Raw genomic sequence first — 19,764 nt, forward strand, 5'->3', positions numbered from 1 at the left:
GTGTAAAATGCTTCATTACTTCTTGAATAAAATAAAGTAGAAGGAAAGTAGAAGGACACTGGAATACTCCTTTTGGTGGCTCCTTTTGAAGCACTGCTTCTCTCACCAATCCTGAAAGCCCTTGTCTCATTCTTCAAAAGAGGGCAACACTCCTTCAGAGGTATTTTCCAGTTTTGCTAAATTAAGGCTATAGCTCTTCAAAACACTGTAACTATAATTACATTCTCAAATTAGTTCTTCTAATCTTCTTCATTCTTGGAATGAATAGATTTTGAAAAACTTCTCTGGTTTCATATTACACTTAGGTCTTGCCACTTGATAAAATAAAGCAAATGTTTATGAAGGATAGGTCACTGCTTTCTGTAATTTTGATTTGTTTTACTGAGGGATGTTTTCTTTCAACAGAGATCAGGAGATTGTTGGTCATGCTGATGGACATTAATGAGAAATGTAGTCACATCACAGTGGGAGGAGTTGTTTCATAAAACTAATCACACTGAAGATCTTGGAGGGAACACCTAAAGGTAAGAAAAAAAGAGAATTGTTCTTAGCATATAGCCTCGTTCTCTGCAAACATGGCAAATTTGTTAATAGTACCTCACCAAGTGGGTAGCTTAGACTGAGTGCAGAAGAGTTAATAAATTTGCTCCCATTTTGATGGATTTAGGAAGAGTCTGTTGAAATGGTGAGCCAAACCACACTGAAAACTTCTTGAGCAACCAAAAGAACACAGAAATGTTGTATCTCCTTCCCAAATATGCTGAGCTGTCTTCATCTCCTATGTTCCACACTGTGGTCACCATTACATGGAAGAAATACTGCTGCTCTTGTGTGACTTGTAATAGCATTACTTCCCTAAACCCCATATTTCCTTATACTGGGGACATAAGTCATCTCCATGAGATTTCAATTAAGCATTTTCTGGAAACAGCTTTATGTTTGGGAAATGGTGTCTTCATGTCGAATAGCTATGTGAGGTAAATTTTTGAGCTCAGTCACACTCCTGGATTTCACTCAAAAAAAATCACATTTATGGGCTTCTTTTCATCAAATGCATGTATAATAAAAGTATTAACATATGTATTAGCAAAGGACAATATTTGAGATGATTTTTGACAAAGCTGAAAACAGCTGAAATCAGTGATGTTGCAGCTGTGTATGTTAGGTGTAAATGTGACGTGTAAACTCCTTGCATCACTTTTCAGCTTGGGTTGGCTTCCTGGCATTAAAGATCAGCTGTTCCAGCCTATCTGCATTCATTGAGAATTGGTAATGCACAGTGGTTTAGCACAGCACAGTCCCTCTGCCAGTGTGCTGCACTGTGCAGGCTGCAGGGCAGTGTTTTTTGGCATTTTCTTAAGTGCCATTCAAGCACAGAAGAGTTTAAAACTTCTGCCTGCAGGAAGAGTTGTGAGCCCCACAATTGGGTTCTGGCCTTAACACGTACTGAGATGGAACCATTCTGAATCAGGATAAAATAGGGGAAAGTGTCAAATTTTGATCTGACAACATGACAAATATTTTAATTGGAGTGTCAGTTCTGGGTGAAATCTCTTTTGTGGGCTGTATGTGATTTCAGCACTCAGTATCACTAATGAAGGCAGTCATCAGCAGTGATGCTGGACTTGGTGGTGTAAAATGCCTGAACACCATCTAAGTTCTGCTTAAGCAAAATTGAGAACCAAAACAATCTGCAGCCTTTGTGTTGAACTTAAAACATTGTGTCTTCATTAATGCTAAATTTTTATTATATAATAGATATTTTTTTTATTTGCTTGGTCAGTTATACAGTTTGTTTTGTGAAGAAGGGGAACTAATCTCCACAAAACTTAGATTACTAAACGCCACAGTATAAACATGAAGTGCTTATCACTGTCTTCCATGACTGTATTAGTGGCTTGGACCAAAAAGGTCGTCTGAACCAACTTCCTCTTGATGAATTACCTTTTGCAATTAAGTGTGTTGATTTCCTGATGTTTCCTGAGAATTTGTGAGCAATTAATATAGTGAAGAAAAATATTCAGATAATCATTAGTTGCTAGTTATTCATTCATTCTGGCTAAACTATCTCTAGTCTGTTCATGAATTCAAGATATTTAATAGGAAATTATTTGCAACAAGGTAAGTTGGCTTGCCTGCATGCTTCTAATCTCTGAAATTTCAAATTCTTTTAAGATCAGTGATTCAAAAATCTGTTCAGATTTTTTAACATTAGGTACAACATTTGATCATCAAAAAAGTGGGGACACTTTTGAATAGTGGGGCTTGTTTGCATTTCCTCTCCCTTAAGGAATATAAAGCTAGAAACAAGAGAGACAGTGTAATTCTCTGCCTTCCTGTTCCCTCTTTCTGCAAATGTAAGTATCATCAGTGGTCAAGGTGGAAAGTTAGGCATCCTAATACGGAGATACAGACAACTTACTAGAGAATGTGTTAGTATGCCAATGTGTGCCTGTATATGTTTGACATTCTGGTACCAGACTGGTATGCTATTCAATATCTACCTGCTTTGACCTCTGAATGTCTCCTAAAATCAAGGGAATGCATAATGTTGATATCAGCTTGGACAAATACTCTACAGTTTGAGAAGATAAGGTGAATTGTTATAATTCACTGCATGTGTATCTGCTTCTTCAGTAACTGCAGGTCTTCTTGACTATACTAAAACAAAAAACCCCATGAAAAATAGTATCCTAAAGTCTAATCAGCCTTGGTTCCATTGAACTAGAAAGTTGGGCTGGAATAAATACATCAATGGAGCAGAAATTATGGCCATGGGTACAATTCTGTCTTCCTGGATCTGCATGTCTTTCATTTCAGACCAGACCCTTATAAGAATGATCGTTACTTCAAATGAGCTCTTGGCAGATGTAATCCTGACTTTACTTTCGGGTACATGTGCCCAAAACACTTAACTTACCTCTTTTAATGTCCTACATCCTACATTCTCTTGTCCAATAATGTACTAGGACTGGGTAGACCAACTGAGTAAATCTCTCCAGTGGACAGCGAAATTTGCATCCAGGGAGAGTGAGGGGGTGAGGACCTCTCAAGGAATTATTCCGATAGTACATTTCTATGGTGTATTGCCTGTTTCAAAATACAGAAGGGTCAAAATGAAGTTAGGTATGCAAAACCACACAGCCTTTCCATGTGGTAGTGATTGTACTTCTGGACAAACTTTTAGCCAGCTTATTTGTCTGGCTGTTAACATCTATCATTAGTAGTCTGAAGAAATCTTTTTAAACAATAGTTCGTCAACACCAACTTGCATGTAGTTTGTCTTCTTGGTAGAGAGTCAAGGAGTTCAATAGATTAAAAGCATAGATAACAACTGTAATGAAGAAACAGACAGAGGGTTTTCTGGCTGCAGTGCTGTAATTCTGCTATTGTCAATAACTACTGAGTCCAATTATAATAATTAAAATCAATCTATAATCTTTTCCTATGTAGTGAACCTTGTGTATCCAGTTTAATTAGTCTGGGGTATCAGTACATTGCTTTTTAGAAAAAGTCTATTTTAGCAGTAAAGCTTGGAGATACTTGCCCATTTGTTTCCTGGTAAAGTTCAAAAAAATGACAAGCACTGTAAGGAGGCAATTTCCCATTGAAAACATTGAGTGCCATCTGTAAGGCAACAATGGTGGCTGCATGCTGTAAACAGAAGAAACCTTTAATCAAAAGCCTATGAAATGTACCTATTTTTTAACAATATAACCAGCACTGTATCTGTCCACTTAATGTTACTTGCATGGCCTCATTAATACTTGCCCTCTGCAACACTGAGAAAATACTGTCCTTTTAATGGCTGTACAATAAACATATGTAAATATTTAAGAAGTCTTAGTCACTTGCAGTTCTTATCAAAGTTAGTAGGAGCTGTTAAAACTTCTTTTAAAAGGGACTAGTGATTTTGCATGTTAATTAAACAGTATTTGACATCAGATCAATAAACTCTTTGGCCGATATAAAACTTATAGGTCATAATCTATCTGCAGTTTAGAAATAGGAGCTTTTAACTGACAGCAATCCAAGTATTTCCTTCTCAGTGATGGTGTTTGCACATTCTAAGCCAAAATATAAAGTCACAGTTGAGTAACTGACTTCATAAGACCTTCTAAAATAACTAACTTTAACTTAATTTTTCTTTTTTTTCTTTTTTTTTTTTTTTTTGGCATCTGAAAAAGATACAGGAAGCAGGAGGTTTGTTGCTAAATTATCTTTGTCATAAAAATTCAATAAAACATGAGGCATGGTATTTCCAGTTCTCTGCTCAATCCCAGCAATAAGACAGTGAAACAAGCCATGACATCAGGTGGAAAATGGAATTCTGCAGGTTTCAAAGTAGTATTTGTTCATCAAAGAATGAAAATAATTCAGTGATATTGAACTTTAACCAAATAAAAAATGCTTGTAGGTGCATTTCATGAAGGAAATAAAGTTTCATGGTTTTCACTGCATTTAATAACTGCAGAAAGGGAGCATAAAAGAAACAGAAAGGACTCACCGCAGAATACATAACCATCTTTTGCTGGTGTGAAGGCTTTTTTCTAGCATCTGAGATATGCTTTAGAATATTTTTTAAAAGAATACCTGAAAAAAAATGGGGAGGCAATGATAATGAAAGGGATGCTTGTGTCAACATCTGTATCACTTGTTGGTGTTTTAACACAATCTATCTTTAAATGCAATTGACTATAGGTGATTTGTGCAGAGTCCTCTGATTAATTCTGATACTATCTCTTATATGAACAGTGGGCCTATTTTACTCCTGCGTGAAATGTTTTGGGTGTCCCTAATAGCCTAAACAGCTTCAAGCAGTGCATTCACAGCTGCTTTGTGCCAGCAGAACAGTGCAAGAAGAGCAGGGTAATGAATACTACCTTATTTTATGTGTAACTCCATTGACTTCCTGATTTCCAGAGGAAAAGAGCATATCCTTTGGATTCTTGGCCTTCTTAAATCATGTGGTTGTCTGTATTTTGTTAATGTTAACTGCTGAAAAGTTGTATGACAAACTATATGAATTAAATCAATGGCCGTGCTAGCAGTATGTTAGCATAAGGTTCGAATCTTGACAAATTAAAATCCTAAAATGAGAACCATACATGCTAGCAGAATTAGACACATGTATTGTCTTCAGCTACTGGCACATGTTTTTTAATAGCAATTGTTAGTAAAGCAAGAACAGAGATGTGAACTTTGTGCTTAGTTTTGTAAGTTGGAACTCCAAAAAAGCGAACAAATTGGTCCATGCTTAATGTGACTTGTCCTTGTAGCTCACAGAGCCTGACTGTACAGTGTCCAAATAAAACAAAAAAGGCCTGAAAGGTGACAGTGGATGAATGGAGGAGAATGAATGATTGAAAAGATATAAACTATTTTGAAATTTCAGCTACTATTTGCTGAGCAGAATAAAGTTTAGAAGCAGTTTAATAATCTCGTTTTAGTACTCTTAGTAATGGCATATGAAGACTGTAAGGCAACAAAATTACCATCCTAGAGATTATTACAAATAATCTCTTCTTAAGTAAGTTAAGCATGGTGCTTTACATTAAATTCAGACTTGGTTCTGTTCAGCAAGGATCTCTATATTACTTTGGATTTCTTGTATAGTGTAACCAAAATGATACCTCCATTATAATGTTGGACTAGGATATTCATGACTCATATCCTCACCATCTCTCTTCGCATTAATCAAAATCTTTCAGTGCTGATCACCAATATCCACATCATGGAATCTTTCATAGTTCTGCACGGAATCAGTAGCAATTTTTATGATATGCCCTCTCTTCTTTCCCATTCTACTCGTGGCTTTAAATGGGGTAAGAATTCGGCTTACCTCCCTGCAAACGTGATTTTTGTATTCGTTTGTGGAACCCAAATTCCGCCTGCAATAACAATTCTGAGAGCTTTATCAGCTTGGTCCTGACACCGTGAGTAGCCCAAACAGGTAAAGTGTAATTGTTAATATCCTACAGTGAAGAAAGAGAACATGGTGATTTTCGTACAGATTCCTACTGCTAACTGTTGGTTGTTCTGGCACAATATGCTTGTCAGAACAAATTCTGAATGTTTCACTCAAGTAATATTTTCTCTATAATAAAATAATGAGTGTATTTTGCATTTAGACAGCTGTAGTATTCTATTTATAGCATCACATAGGTCAAAACAAATTTGTATGGCAGTGTTCCACAAGAAGAAGAAATATAATACTAAAAATTATGCAAAAAGTGACTGGCATTATTTATGCGAATTACTAATGCAGTTTTCATGTGCAAAAAAATGAACTTTATGACTCTTTCTTTTCCAGCCATTTACTGGCATATATCCTGAGATCTTTACTGAAACAAACCCTAGATAGATGTCAGGATTTTAGGGGCTGGCAGCCCTGAGATATGAGTGAGATCCAGAGGTCCAGTAGGAATATATATGGCTGTAGTCAGATGTACCAGAGTATAAGCTATATGTATAAGGATTAGAAACATAGATGGAATTCATACCTACCTATACCAGGTCTATTGGATAATGACACAGTCCTCAAGCTAAAGCGGAATGGATTAGTCTTTCCCTAGGGATGCAGCCCAAGATATGTTAATGGTTACAACTATGAGAAGGGAAGATCTGCCCAACACTCCTGGTTTGCACTACCTTGAATTCCTGTTTAAACAAGGTGGGTACATTTCCTTCAGTGCAATGTAACCATTGGACTGAGCTCACCAAAGGGAGTGTTCTTGTAACAACGACTTCTGAGGAAAATGCAAACTACTTAACGCATTTGTTTAAACAAGTGAAACAATGGAACATGTTAGGTTACACCAACTCAGGTCACAATGTATCACTTTCTTTTTTAACAGATATGATTTGTATCTTGAGAGGAAAATTGGCTAGTTGAGTGCTATTTAAGACAGTACTGTAGGCAAGCAAGTACTTCAGTTTCCAGGACACTTGAAAGTCAGATGATACTTAGCCAAAAGTAACAGATACAGAATGCAAGCTACTGTAGTTTCATGAATTGTATTTTATAAAACGATGTGAGAAAGCTCTCTTTGTATGCTTGAAAGGGTGAGAGTGGCTTTTATAGTAGATTTCTTAATTGATACCCCCAGAGTCTTCACTGAGTAGTATGAAAGACCAAAGCTCATCAAATCTAACACTAGGAGGAAAAACCCAACTAATGAGCTTTTTCTTCCAACATTTTGCTAGATCCTTGATGGGAGCTGTTGATTTTGCACATTTCTCTGATGGCACAGGTTTCTCAGTATGATATAACAATTGAAATAAAAAGTTGTGGTGCTGAGCTATCCTGCATTTGGAAAATATGAAAGGGTGACCTCAATGAAATTACAGTGAGATATCCCAACATGTTAACATTTCATTTAACTTAAGGCCTGCCTAACATTCTATTCAACATTTGGTCCATTTGGACCAAAGTTGGGCCTTTGCAGAAACTGCAAGGACAGAAGGTAAACTCATTAGCATCACACCCAAATATTACATTTGCTTGTGAAATCTACATTAAAACTGCCTCAGTTTTCTAGGGAATATTCCAGTACTGATGACTGATTTATCATTATTATTTGAATTTAAAAATAATTATGCATTAAAGCATTTGTAGTGAAAGCTGCCTGCAACAATAACTTGTTAACGCAAGACTGCAGTTCTCACTTGCTTCAGCTAAGTCTAGACTTTGAAGTGACATGAAGAGGGACTTGTTGCTACATTAAGGGCACTCAGGATTTTTTCGAATTCCAATCAGAGGTACCAGACTGTGGGACCCAGATACCCATGACAGCTGGGCACCACAGTACCCCTTTTGTTATAAAATCCATGCTTCTTTCTGATGTGCCTGGTTCCTTTGCATAGAACAGGCTCCTAAACTTGCCCAAATAGCCATTGTGACATTCCAATGGCTGCTTAATTCCTGAAAATACTCTTGACTGCTACTGTCCATATGCAAATAATGACTTATGTTGCTTATACAATGTGCATAAAATCTTTGTGGAAGGATGCTTATGTTTCTTTGCCAGCAACCTATTTTATTCGTGTGCATCTCTGTGAAGGGGTTTGGAGGAGTAACATGATAATTTTATCCAAAGGTATGCTTTTACCTAACTCATATGCGGTCACTGACAGGATCTTGAATTTGGTAAGTCATTGCTTTCTGTTCCTTATAGTGGTGGACGACCCACAGCAGCCTCACACAGTCATACTGTCTTTACAGGATTTTCAGTTGCAATTTAGATGTTAGGTGAGGGTTTCTGGGGAAGAAGCTGCAAATAGTGCTTCAAAAAGGTCTGGAAGCACAGAGATACCCTCTTTTGACGTCTTACAGACAGTAGAAATAAGAGCTAAAACAATTTTGTGAAAGTGTAAGTATTTCTATTGGACCTTTGGAATTTTCTTTATATTATTACCTCATATTGTAAAGTGTCAGAGAGCTTCAGAATTCTTTCAGTGTTCAGCTTCTTCAATGGGTATCCTGTATGAGTGGCTAAAAACTTCAGAAATGGCTGGAAAACACAAAAGCAAACTTTTAGTACACAGGGCCTTTGTACATCATTTCCTCACACTGCCATACTAGAAGATAGTAATTTTTAGAACCAAGATAGTCTTTGCACTTAAGCAATGAACTGTTGCTGAGTGGTAAGAGAATCAGGCCTATTCATCTAGACAAGGTTGGTGACCTGAGTTCAGATTTGAAGTACGGTGGTGGTTTATGCTTGATGGAAATGTTCAGAAGGGGGCAGAGTAGAGGGGACACTGATATATGAGGAAGTCTGGCAGAAATTTAGAAAGTGCTTAAAGGAAGTGTGATAAACAGAATTATGTTGGTACTCAGCAGAAGGGAAGTACGATGTAAATACGATAAAACTGGGAATTATGATTCACTCATGTATAATACCCAGATGTAGAGCCACAGATAGATGGCTGAGGTCAGTGATTAAAGATTATAGAAAACCAGGTGAGTTTGATAGTGTCATTTTTAATAAACCTGAGAAGAAGACGGTTGCAGCAGAATAAACAAGTGATTACATAGCCATGGAAAGATTTTGGTGGTGGAGAAAGAAAGGAAAGGATACCTTACAGAGGCAAAAACAATGAATGAAGACTTCAGGTGTGAAACATGAACGGGTACTTGAGGAAAGCGCTGAGTCTGTTTTATAGAAAATCTGGGAAATTGAGCTGTGAGCATCTTGTGGATGAGGAAGGTGGAAGAGGAATCTGAACTAGCAGAGAGTTATATAGACAGAGACAGAGGAATTGCTTTACATGGGAGTAAACAGAGAGAGGTGTTGGAGTGATTTGAGAGGTTTTGGCACCGACTGATCTGAGTTTTTGTTTTGTCTGCTGTCCTAGAAGGTAGGTGGGCTGGGTTTTTGCAAGGTAGTCAATAATTTATCTTTTCTATGACTTCCAATTTTCAATTGATGGGAATAGCCCCCTCCAGCTGGATCTATAATGTTGTAATAATGTTTTGGGTATGTTGCCTACACCCACTGTGAAGATTAGAGATCTGGAAGGAGCATATTGACTGCCATTTTTTAAACTTACCTGTTAGATAATGTTGACAAAAGTGGTCCATTTTAACTGGATTTCCAGAACTGAAAATACTTTACCTTGTACTGCTTGAATTGCCTTTGGAAATCCCTTGTTTCAAAGGTTTCTCTCAGAAGCTCACTGTATCTTGGGCAGTGTGAAAAAGGTAAGTATAGCAACTGAAAAGAAAATTGCAAAACACTTGTTAGGCAAGGTGCTTTATGTTCTGCAATTCAATATACCCTGGCAAGATTGTTGTTCTAATTGGCTGCACTAGTTAGAACAAGCTGAAAAATAATTTGGGAATGTAGTTTTCAAGGATAATAATCTTCAGGACTGTAAGAGTCATACTGATGACTACTTACAAAATAATCTTTAAATGTTCAGAGGACTAATAGCTGCAGTAGTTCAAAGTTAAGGGATCCATTTACACAAGATGAAATTTGTCCCTCAACAGAAGACTAACACAAGCCCTCATGTACAGCTTTGTGCTTGGCTTCCCCAGGGATGATTTCATTCATTGTGTTCAGTCTTTCTTTAAACACACCGTCACCTTTTTGCAACAAATTGCCAAGCAGCAACTGGACTGCAATAGGAGTCTTTGTGCATACTCAGCTGTATTAAGTGGACTTACCACAGCTTACCTCAAAGTGCATGCACTGAGCTTCAAAGTGCATGAAAAACAATCCTGCAACTCAATTTTCACAGTAATGAAAGTCCCAGGATAATTATTTTGTCTTTTCTGTTGGCTGCAAACTAAGAAATGTTGAAGCACTAGTGAAAACAGGTATGCTTCCTCTTCTCATACAAAGCAAGCCATGTTTGTGATAAGTTTAAGATTAATCTGCTTCTATAGTGGTTAACTCACATAATAGGATAACTCTTTTTCTCTGTACCTAGGACTTCTGTTTTTCTTCCTTTTTTTGTTAGGTCCGGGTCTCTGATACATAAGTCCATTCTTGTGGAAGCTCTTGACAATATTTCTACTCAGCTTATTAGGACTTTCTGTGCAATGCTTGTTACATAATGTACTTTTTGTTGCCTTTATCATGCCCTTTATGCGGCCTCTTCATCTCATATCCTAAGCAGTTTACTAATGATTAAGGGAAAACAAATGCCTCTAGTATATACTCACATTATCATGTGACAGTGGCACTGTGTGAACTGGAATTGGCTGCCAAAGAATTCTGGGGTTCCAAATCTCACCCTGTGTTGGTGGGTACAGCCCAGCAAGACTTGCCTGAGCACTCATAAGTGTGTGATCACAGTCAGTGCTTTGAACATAAATCTGGAGCAAGAAAAAGACAAAAATTTTGAAAGGTCATTTCTCTTCTTAGGTTTTGGGTTTCTTTTTTTCTGTTGGTAGGAAAGAAGGCGACCAGTACTGTGCTGGGGAAGCTTTCATTAAAATGGAGTGGGGTGAAGAAGGGCTGTGAGAAAGAAGGAGGAGGGAGAAAGAGTGAAGCTGGAATAGGGCCTTGGAATAAAATGTTGTTGGACAAGTGAGCTGCAGCATGGTAGCATTTCACTTAGAAATCCTAGTGGAAAGCATAAGAATGACTCCATTTGACCACTAGGCTTTGGGACATTGCGTATGCACTGAACAGTTGCACTCTAAATGAAAACAACTAAGCTGTACCTGCACTCCATGTGGAAGTGTAGCACTGGAGTTATCCAACATAGATACTCTGCCATACAACAGCGAGGCATCTGAACGTGATAGCCTAAAAAGTCTTTCACATGGTTTTCAGTTAGCCATCTGCCTGAATAAAAGTTGACCCAGTTTCAGGGATACTTTGAAATTACATTGAATTCAGCGGGTATTAAATTTTCTCCAACCTCACCAGGTTTGGACTCTCATGCATTCAGGAAGTCTCATTAACATCCATGAAAAAAAATCTTCCCTCCCAGATCCAGTACTTGCCTCACACTGCTTGTATACGACACTCAGGAAATAAGAGTATCTCCTCCGCATGTACTGTCCAAGCTCATACTGTTGCTGTATGCCAAGCTGTAGAAGTAACAGAATAGTGTAAGAGGCTCAAGAAGTGTGCTATGCATCCATTTCTGCAACCAAAAAACGAGACAGTATTTCATATTATTTTGACAAATACCTTTTTCCTTTATAAAATGGAGGAAAGGAGACGGGGAAAAAAGCAGTAAAGTTGCTGCATGTACAGTAATGGATAATGTTAGAGATCTCTTCCTGACGGATGCCATTTTACATTGTGCTTTACAGAAAGCTATGTATATGTTTATCCAAGCCAGTAAGACTGGCTGAGGGGCAGGGTGACTTACAGCAGGCATAGAGATATCCTGACACCATCTGTCTAGTTTCTGCTCTTTGGATGGCTCACAGCTGATTAACTGGGAATTCAGAGTAACCACCTGTCCCTGAAGACACATCCAGGGTATGAGTCCCATAGAGTATCACCAGTGATTCTGTATGGAGGCTACAGTTTTGGCCTGAATCTTGAATCAAAGATTTCAAGTAGAAGTCCTCTAACGCTTCAGGTATTTTGCTGCAATGATTAATTATTATCAACAGTCTAAAACATTTGATTCTTGGTTCTTTTCTATGTTCCCAGTTTTCAGTCAGTGGATCTTGTTACATTTTTGAATGACACATTCTTTACCATCACAGATCTTATTCCCAGTAAGATAATAATCAGTAAGATGGAATCAAGTCACTTAATCTCTGTGCTAAACTAAGTAGATGACAATTCTCTACTCTCACAGAAAAATGTTTTCCAGCCTCAGCATTTTAGTAGCTCTAACTGAACATTTTCCAGTTTACCAACATAATTTGGTAAACACGTGACATGAGAATCACATGCAATGTCCCTGTAATGGTCTCAATACTGTTATCTTTTTACTTGTACCTGGTGTTATGTGGCATACATAGAAATATATTCAACTTTGCTCAAGTAATCACTACTCTGCACTGGAGTCACAGGTACAGTGATTACTCATTGCTTGCTAAAGTCCTTTTGTAAGTCATAGGATAATTCAGGTTGAAAGGGAGCTCAGGAAGTCTCCAGTCCAACCTCCTGTTCACAGCAGAGTCAGCTATGAGGTCAGACCAAGTTAGTCAGGGCATTATCCAGAGTGCCAGATGTGGCCCACAGTGTGTGTGTGTGATCACCTCTTTCTGTTGCTGGAATTGTGCATCCAGTTTCCTAGGGTATATTTGACTTAGGCTTCTGCCCCAACTTGCCTAACGTGTGTTGTTAAATCCTGACACCCTGGTCTTGAAGCCTTCCATGCCCTGGAACAAGCTGGCTTGTAGTGCTGAACTCACAGAGTGTCTATGTGGAATGACTGAGTCACAGCCGAGTTAAGGCATAGGAAGCTGGTCTGTTACTCCTGTTTCTTCAAGGGAGATGACGTGAGAGGAAACAGGCCTGACTTTTGCATTGGAGATCAGTTTGGCCTCCTAAGAATGTGGAGGAAGAGAAACCCCTCAGGCCGTTTGTTCTATTCTGATTTTGGTGAAGACCTGGCAAGTGGCTACTTCCTCTAGGAGAGAAAAACATGTGCATTGTGCTGGACCCACTGGACATAAGGTGTGTAAGTGAACTCACTTCAGCAGCCTAACAGAGACACACACCTCACAGTCTGCCTACATATGCACAATAGCCATTCATCTGGAACATCAGATTTCTGGCACATCTAAACTACTTCAGTGAGGCTGCCTGGTTCCCAGGATCCTGGGCAAATAACCAGTGGATTTTTCTATCCAAAAAACGTATCTTGGGGAAAAAGGAATGAAGCACAGACACAGTGGGTACTGCTGGTGGGAGTGCAGCAGAAGAAGGGTTAAAGCCACTAGTGTCCACATACTCCATTACAGTCTGATGATACAAGAGTTCACCCTTTGCTCCATTCACAAGAGGTGGCAGCTAATAAAATTACAGTTAATGCAGAGGCACAGTTTCTGCAGTTGGACTCTGCAGTTGCCTTAGCTGCTACTAGTTACTGCCATCAGCTGATACGTGTGTGCAAGCTCAGCTCTGCTGTATTCCACCAATACCTGCACTAAAATAGCTGAGCTTTAAATCAACTTTCCCTGGTACAGCTTGAGAGAAATTTCTGCTAGTACTGATTTTAGTAGTTCATGAGCTAGGAGGCACTCCTACTCAGCAGAGATTGAGGCTGGTCTGTGAACACTTCCACCGCCTTATGCCACTGATGATTAAAGCATCATGTTTGGTCTCAGGTGGACTGTGATGGTCACTAGTGCTTGGCTCCTCCCAAAACACCCACATCTGCAAACAACTCAACATATGCTGCTACTGGACCAGAACAGGCTGACTCTGTCGTTTAAAATCGGTGACTGCTCGTAGCTGTAGCTTCCTAGTAAGTTCTTTGGCTGTCCTTTTGGAGAGCTATATATAGCACCTTAATATGGGCTTCCCCCAAGTGAGAACAAAGTTCCAAACCCCAAATATCAACACGCTACATTTCAATATTTCAGTATATTGGGCCAGGTAAGAAAACAGACCTTGGTAAGCTGTCCGTATCCCTGCTGCCTTGCAACTTCTCTGTGGTTGTCAGTTGGAAAAAACTCTTGTGGAGTGTGGTCACCATGACGAAATACCTGATAAAACAGATGGAATTCCCTTTGCATTACTGGGATTTTTGTGATAGATGTAATTAGTGCAGTCACAAGGAATATGCAAAGACAGTGAGTACTGTATCTGACAGATGCTGAATATACTCATGCTGCTTTTCTTGGGTCTAGAGAGCTACACCACCTGTTTGATTTATTTAGACAAGTGTAACTTGTCTTTTTTTCCTGGCATTTGAAAAGTAATGAGCTTAAATAAATTTTGGTAAGTCATAAGAACTATAAAATATCTTAATATAATTTAAAGAGGGTTTATATATTTCAGGAGCTATAGATCACAACATTAAATAAACAGAAAACAAACAGAAGCATGTAAGTAATTTTCCAGAAATATTATAATGTTAATATTTTGGTAGGACTGAGGGGGAATTCAGAAGGAAAAAACCCCAAACTACTGCTCTAAGATACTGTTTCTGTGGCTGACTGCTTTGAAGCCTTCTTTCTTGGAAGAAATTGGCCTTAAAAAGCCACCTGTTGACAGTTTCATCACACAAGATGATAGAAGTGTCATCCAATATCTAAATACAGACTAAACTGTTAGTTTGAAAACATTGAACCTGTTCTGCAATTTCAGTTCACATAGAAGGTATATCTATAAAGATGCATCTAGATTTTTTATTTCTATAATGAATTATTTCCTTGTCCAGCATAATTCCTGTATATATATATTAATCTATGTGTCACATAATTTTAAAAATTAACCACCAGATTTTTTTTTATTTTTTAATCCAAGTAGAGAGAAATAAAATTGAAAACTGCAGCAAAAATAGTATATAAGTGATTTACAAGCACATACAGTGTTCAGAACAAGATTCAGGCTTCCTGCAAACAAACAGTACATCATAATCATTGCAAGTAGCTATAGTTTCACAACACTGGTTCAGTGTTGCTTATTCAGTGCCATAGTACACTAGTTTGGATTTCACATAGTGAAATTTGTTTTGCATGTTAATCCATTGCAACCACTGGAAAAGTGGGAACTCTTCCATGGTAAAGAGGGTTTTTGCACTAGTTGTGAAATCCTCTTCTACAATTTAAAGAAGAATTCTACATGATTCCTCTCTTAGTGCTATAAAAAAGGCATTCTTTGTCAATCCAGAAAGTTAAGTTCATCTAGGACTGCACAAAGGAGACAAATTATACAATCTTATTTAAAATTGAGGATTTTGTTGTACAATGCAACAGTGAACTTTGAATATGCAGGAAACAAATATTCAAAAAGTGCCCCCTGCCCCCCTATCCTAGAGTACAAGAGCCGTAAGTGACAAGTTTTAAAGAAATTCCATTTGCCCATGAACTATCTACTTACTATGGACACAAACTTCAGTTTTCTTTTAGCTGTCGTTTGGTGAAGAAAGATGCAGAAAAGGCAGAACATGAAACACAGACTCCAGATTCCACACACCAGCTGCCTTGCTCTCATCCTGAGGGTAGCTTTCAGCTATTTTGCACACCAAGGTCCCTGGCAGATGTGGTGGTACAGTAGATATGTGGTTCAGAGGGGAGGAGTCAGTTGTGCTCAGTGAAGTCCAAAAGCGGGCTGTGAGCTTGCATCCTCCTCCCTTTTTTCCCTTCTAAGGTTAGTGCTTTTCAGGAGATTTGTGAAATGAAAAGTGTATTTTGCATTTGCACTCCATTTCTGTGTCCCATGTATAACATGAAGTGGCATCTCTGAGCACTCTAATTCCTGTCCTGGCACTTGCAAGGCAGGTGAACATAAAGAACTAGAAGATGCCTTCTGTTATTTAAGCTAGGATATAGTATGGTCAATCAGCCTTCTCAAAAGTGAAAATGCTGCAGATATGCTGTCTCTTGCTGTATGCAGAAGAGCTAGTAAACCATCCTCATACCTACTGCTCACACAGGCTTCTCTGAACACTTTGTACTAGAAAGCTAGAAGGACCAGTGCTAACATTTGTTCTTTTATAAAGGATCTATGGATTTTCCCCTGGATTTGGCAGTGGTCTGTAGAAGGAATAGACAGCAGAAGGTTTTGTTGCACACGAGCAGGGATAAGACCAAATTCATTGAAAACAAAAAAAAAAGTTACATGGATGAACTTTTAATCTCTACAGTAGTTTGACTGTGTCTCTAGTGGCAAAATGTGTGCCACTGTTTCCTAGAACTATTCCACAGAATTTAATACAGTTAGGTAAATTCATTATTTTCAAATCTTTCTTGCTGCAAACACTCACATTGTTACAGCATGCATAATTCAAACATTGTTTCTGTCATTTCCCCAGTATATTTTAAATAAAGAAAAAATGTAGTTTGGATACAGTGTTGCAAAAGACAGGATTGATCTTACAAGCTTATTGGTCTATGTTCAGTCACATTCATGTGTTAATGGAAGCCCTGATAATATGTAAAAAATTGAGGATGATTTCTGAATGATCAAAAGCTCTCTGTATGTAAGAATGTAAAAGAAATTAGTGGAAACAAAAGTATTGCTACCTAAAAAGGTTATATACTCTCAGCCCAGTTTAAGGCACAAAAAGCAAAACTTTCCTTCATAATTATTAGGTACAGCCTTGTCTAAAGGCATCAGTTCTCTTTCCTAAAGTAACAATGCTGTACCTTTCACGTCTGTCAAAGCTGAAGAGATTCCTCTGTGGAACTTCCAGAGGTCAGACTTTCTTGGTGCAAGATGGCTCATCTGTTGTTTCTGCTTTTGTGCCTGACAAGTCTAACACACTCATGCAGAAATAGAAAAATACGGGGAACCGTCCGCATTTATTGAGAAAGATTTATTTATTTTTTTTTAGATAAGGAACCGAGGGGAGATGTGGTCAACTAATTAAAGCTGCTCACACCCTGTACATTTTCTTGCCTCCACTGGCTGTCATACTTCAAAAAGCTCTTTGAAGAGACTATGTATTTTGCTGTTTCTAGAGGACATGACATCAGATGCCACTCCTAAAATACACTGCTCTGCAAGGCAAGGTTTTCAATTAGACCAATTGGTATCACTAAGGAAAAGCAGGCAAGTTCTCAGGATGGCAAGGCTCCATTCAGGTTCTTCAGATACTGTAGATACATCTAGCAGGGACAGCAGATATACAACAGGAGCAGAAAGGTTTAACTTTATTCTTTTCAAGCACCCATTGTGTCATACTTTATGTGAGATTTCTTTGACAAGCAAGGTGAAATTACTCTTTCTTTGGAGATGGCAAAATATTAGTGTAACAACTGATACTTGCTTCCTTCAATCTGAGCTTGGCGTTGCTAATTCTGTGGGTAGACACATAAAGGGCTGGAGTTATTTTAAAGTACACTGTGTTGGTTAACTCTGTTCCTGCTGAAGGTCATAGAGGGAGAATGAAACAGTGTGCTGTGCAGTGTACCAGCGTTCCTGAGTGAAACTCTAGGGAGTGGGAAATGGAGCATTCTTGGCAGCTAACTCTAACCTGCAGAAATCCCTTGTTGCAGGTGGTGAAAGGTGTGAAAACTGTAGCTGCTTTCAAAGTCAAGGTAACTGATACTTTAATATGCCTGCAGCCGGCGTTAAAACAACAGCTGAAGGTAGAAGAGGAGGAGATAATGATAAAGACAGTAAGTGAACCTCCCTCACTGCCTTGGAAGTACAAATGAAAATATCTGAGGTGTAGATTGTATGCCTTTATTTTACCAATAAACTTGATGAAATATTTGAGGCATCGTGATGAACATAACATTATATAAGCAAGTAAAAGTACAGCTTTGTGTTGTGTCCTGTATTGCGGTGTCTGAAGAGTCAGTGTGTTAAGAAATGCTGCTGGATCTCTGACATTGTTTAGGGAATTTAAGTTTTCATTAACAGTCCTTCAGAGCTTTAAAGTAGGTTCACAGTTTAAGTGCTGTTGTTGTATTTAAAAGCTCAGTAATCCAAAGGACAAAATTTGGCCCTCTCTCCCCAAACTGCAATGTGAAGAATCTTCTCCAAGCTGTGATGCTTACCCTCTCCTCCAGTTTTTAAGTGTAGGGTAAAATCTGCTTGGTTTTTAAACACAGTGTAGGATTGGACTTAAATTTCAGATGCTACGTCTTCATCTGAAGTGGAGGAGGATCAGAATCAGTTGAAGATACACTGATAAGCATATTAGGAGAAGACTTCAGTGTAGAATTAGTGGGGAGAGAAGGCAGGTGTAGGAGGATTTCAACCTTCCCACCCTGCCTCCCCTCATTCCCCCTTTCCTGAAATGCCCCCTAGTGGGGCATAGTGAGGATATAATTCATTCAGCTGCGATAAACTGACAGCCAGAACAAAAAAATTCCAACTCCATGCCACTTGCTTAGTATCTAAATAGATAGGTATCAGCTGCTCTATTTAGCTAATGCTTAACAGACTTCTTTGGTCCTTAACGTTAGGAAAAAAAACAAAGGCATGTCATGTCACCATGCCTGTGTCCAAGGGACACGTTACCCCCACCACAAAAAGAATTCTCCCCCAATTAGATACACACTTTCTCTTAATGATTTCAGTGGCTGGCATGCAATGTTCTTTCAGCCCATTTTAAGATTTAGAGGCATGTTCAGCTGTTCTGAGGAGCTGGGTCAAGGCTTGTCAGGAGTATGAGCAAAATGGAGCATTTGCACTCTGCAAATAAGAGTAATCTGCAATGGTAACAGGCACCCTAAAAAGCAGTGTGTGATGTTCTTGCTGCTGCTGGCAGGAGGCAGAGCTCCATATTCTCCAAACCTTCCTTAAATGGCAGCAGAAAACAGAGACAGCAGTTGGTCTTGGGACTTGTAAGGTGTGGGGCTTTGGCTGGTCTTAGGCCATTCAGCATTATAAGCAATTGCCTTCTCTTTGGGTTCAAAGCTGCGCTCTTGATGTCAATCTGAGATAAAATACTTGTAGCCAGGTTCTTCTCCGTTACACTGATGCAAATATAGAGTAACTGCGCAGAAGTTGATGAACTTACTCCAGATATATTTCCCTTGGGGTTTACACAGCTGTTCTTCTAGTGATGCTCTTCTCAGCACATTCTGATCTTCTGCATTTTGTGGCTGTGTTTGGGACATACACATCTGCTGCTCCAGATCCTAATTTGGTGTGAGTTAGATTAGCTCTTTGTCTTTCATGGAGTTGCACTGGCTAACAGGTACTTCAAAATACAGGAAGAGGAGGATGTTAAAATCAATTTATTCCACCTGTTCTGATAAAAAAAGCATTATTAAAAACCTGGGTCCCAGTGTTGGTGCAAAAATAGATCAAATTCCAGATCCAACCTTTGTCTGGAGTTTTGTGTGACTGTAAAGCTTCCTCCTCTCAAATGTTTTTTCTCTCCATGTGATTGACCTTTGCTGTCATAAAATATACCACTCCAGAGAAGCAAGACTGACATGGAGGAATTGCAGATTAAGGTGCATCTTGATATTTGTGTCTTAACAGATGATTACTGTAATATCAGGACAAAGGGATTTAGCTGGCGTTATTCCACACAGTGGTGGTACTTATTTTGGTCTTAGGCCATCAGCGAGTCACAAACCTGAATGTTGTGCAGTGTAAAAGCTCTTTATTCTATTTCCCAAATTCTGTGAATGAATTCAAGCAACCTTGCTTGGGTGTGATGGATGGCTGTATCACATAACCAGACTGCCACTGCAGGAGA

The 19,764-nt window shown here is 38.7% G+C and overlaps 2 protein-coding genes across 4 annotated transcripts in view; one reads left to right on the forward strand and one right to left on the reverse strand.

Annotated features, from left to right (window-relative positions):
* The first annotated feature begins 411 nt into the window (after positions 1 to 411).
* Positions 412 to 19,764, forward strand: part of CPNE4 (copine 4) — a 320,303-nt gene continuing 300,950 nt past the window's right edge. For 2 of the 3 annotated variants that reach the window (XM_055708199.1, XM_055708200.1), the window contains exon 1: positions 412 to 524. The gene's annotated coding sequence lies outside the window, so the exon portion shown is untranslated. The remainder of the gene's footprint in view (positions 525 to 19,764) is intronic. The other variant, XM_005445873.4, reaches the window with a different exon arrangement.
* LOC102056398 (prostatic acid phosphatase-like) lies at positions 2,934 to 15,593 on the reverse strand. The gene is made up of 10 exons (XM_005445874.3): positions 15,480 to 15,593; positions 14,045 to 14,140; positions 11,465 to 11,551; positions 10,676 to 10,828; positions 9,621 to 9,719; positions 8,418 to 8,513; positions 5,843 to 5,975; positions 4,508 to 4,593; positions 3,548 to 3,654; positions 2,934 to 3,090 (listed from the first exon to the last, which is right to left on the reverse strand). The coding sequence occupies exons 1-10, from the start codon at positions 15,591 to 15,593 to the stop codon at positions 2,934 to 2,936; spliced, it is 1,128 nt and encodes a 375-aa protein (XP_005445931.1).

The sequence above is a fragment of the Falco cherrug genome, chromosome 4 (genome assembly GCF_023634085.1).
Source record: "Falco cherrug isolate bFalChe1 chromosome 4, bFalChe1.pri, whole genome shotgun sequence".
NCBI lineage: Eukaryota > Metazoa > Chordata > Aves > Falconiformes > Falconidae > Falco > Falco cherrug.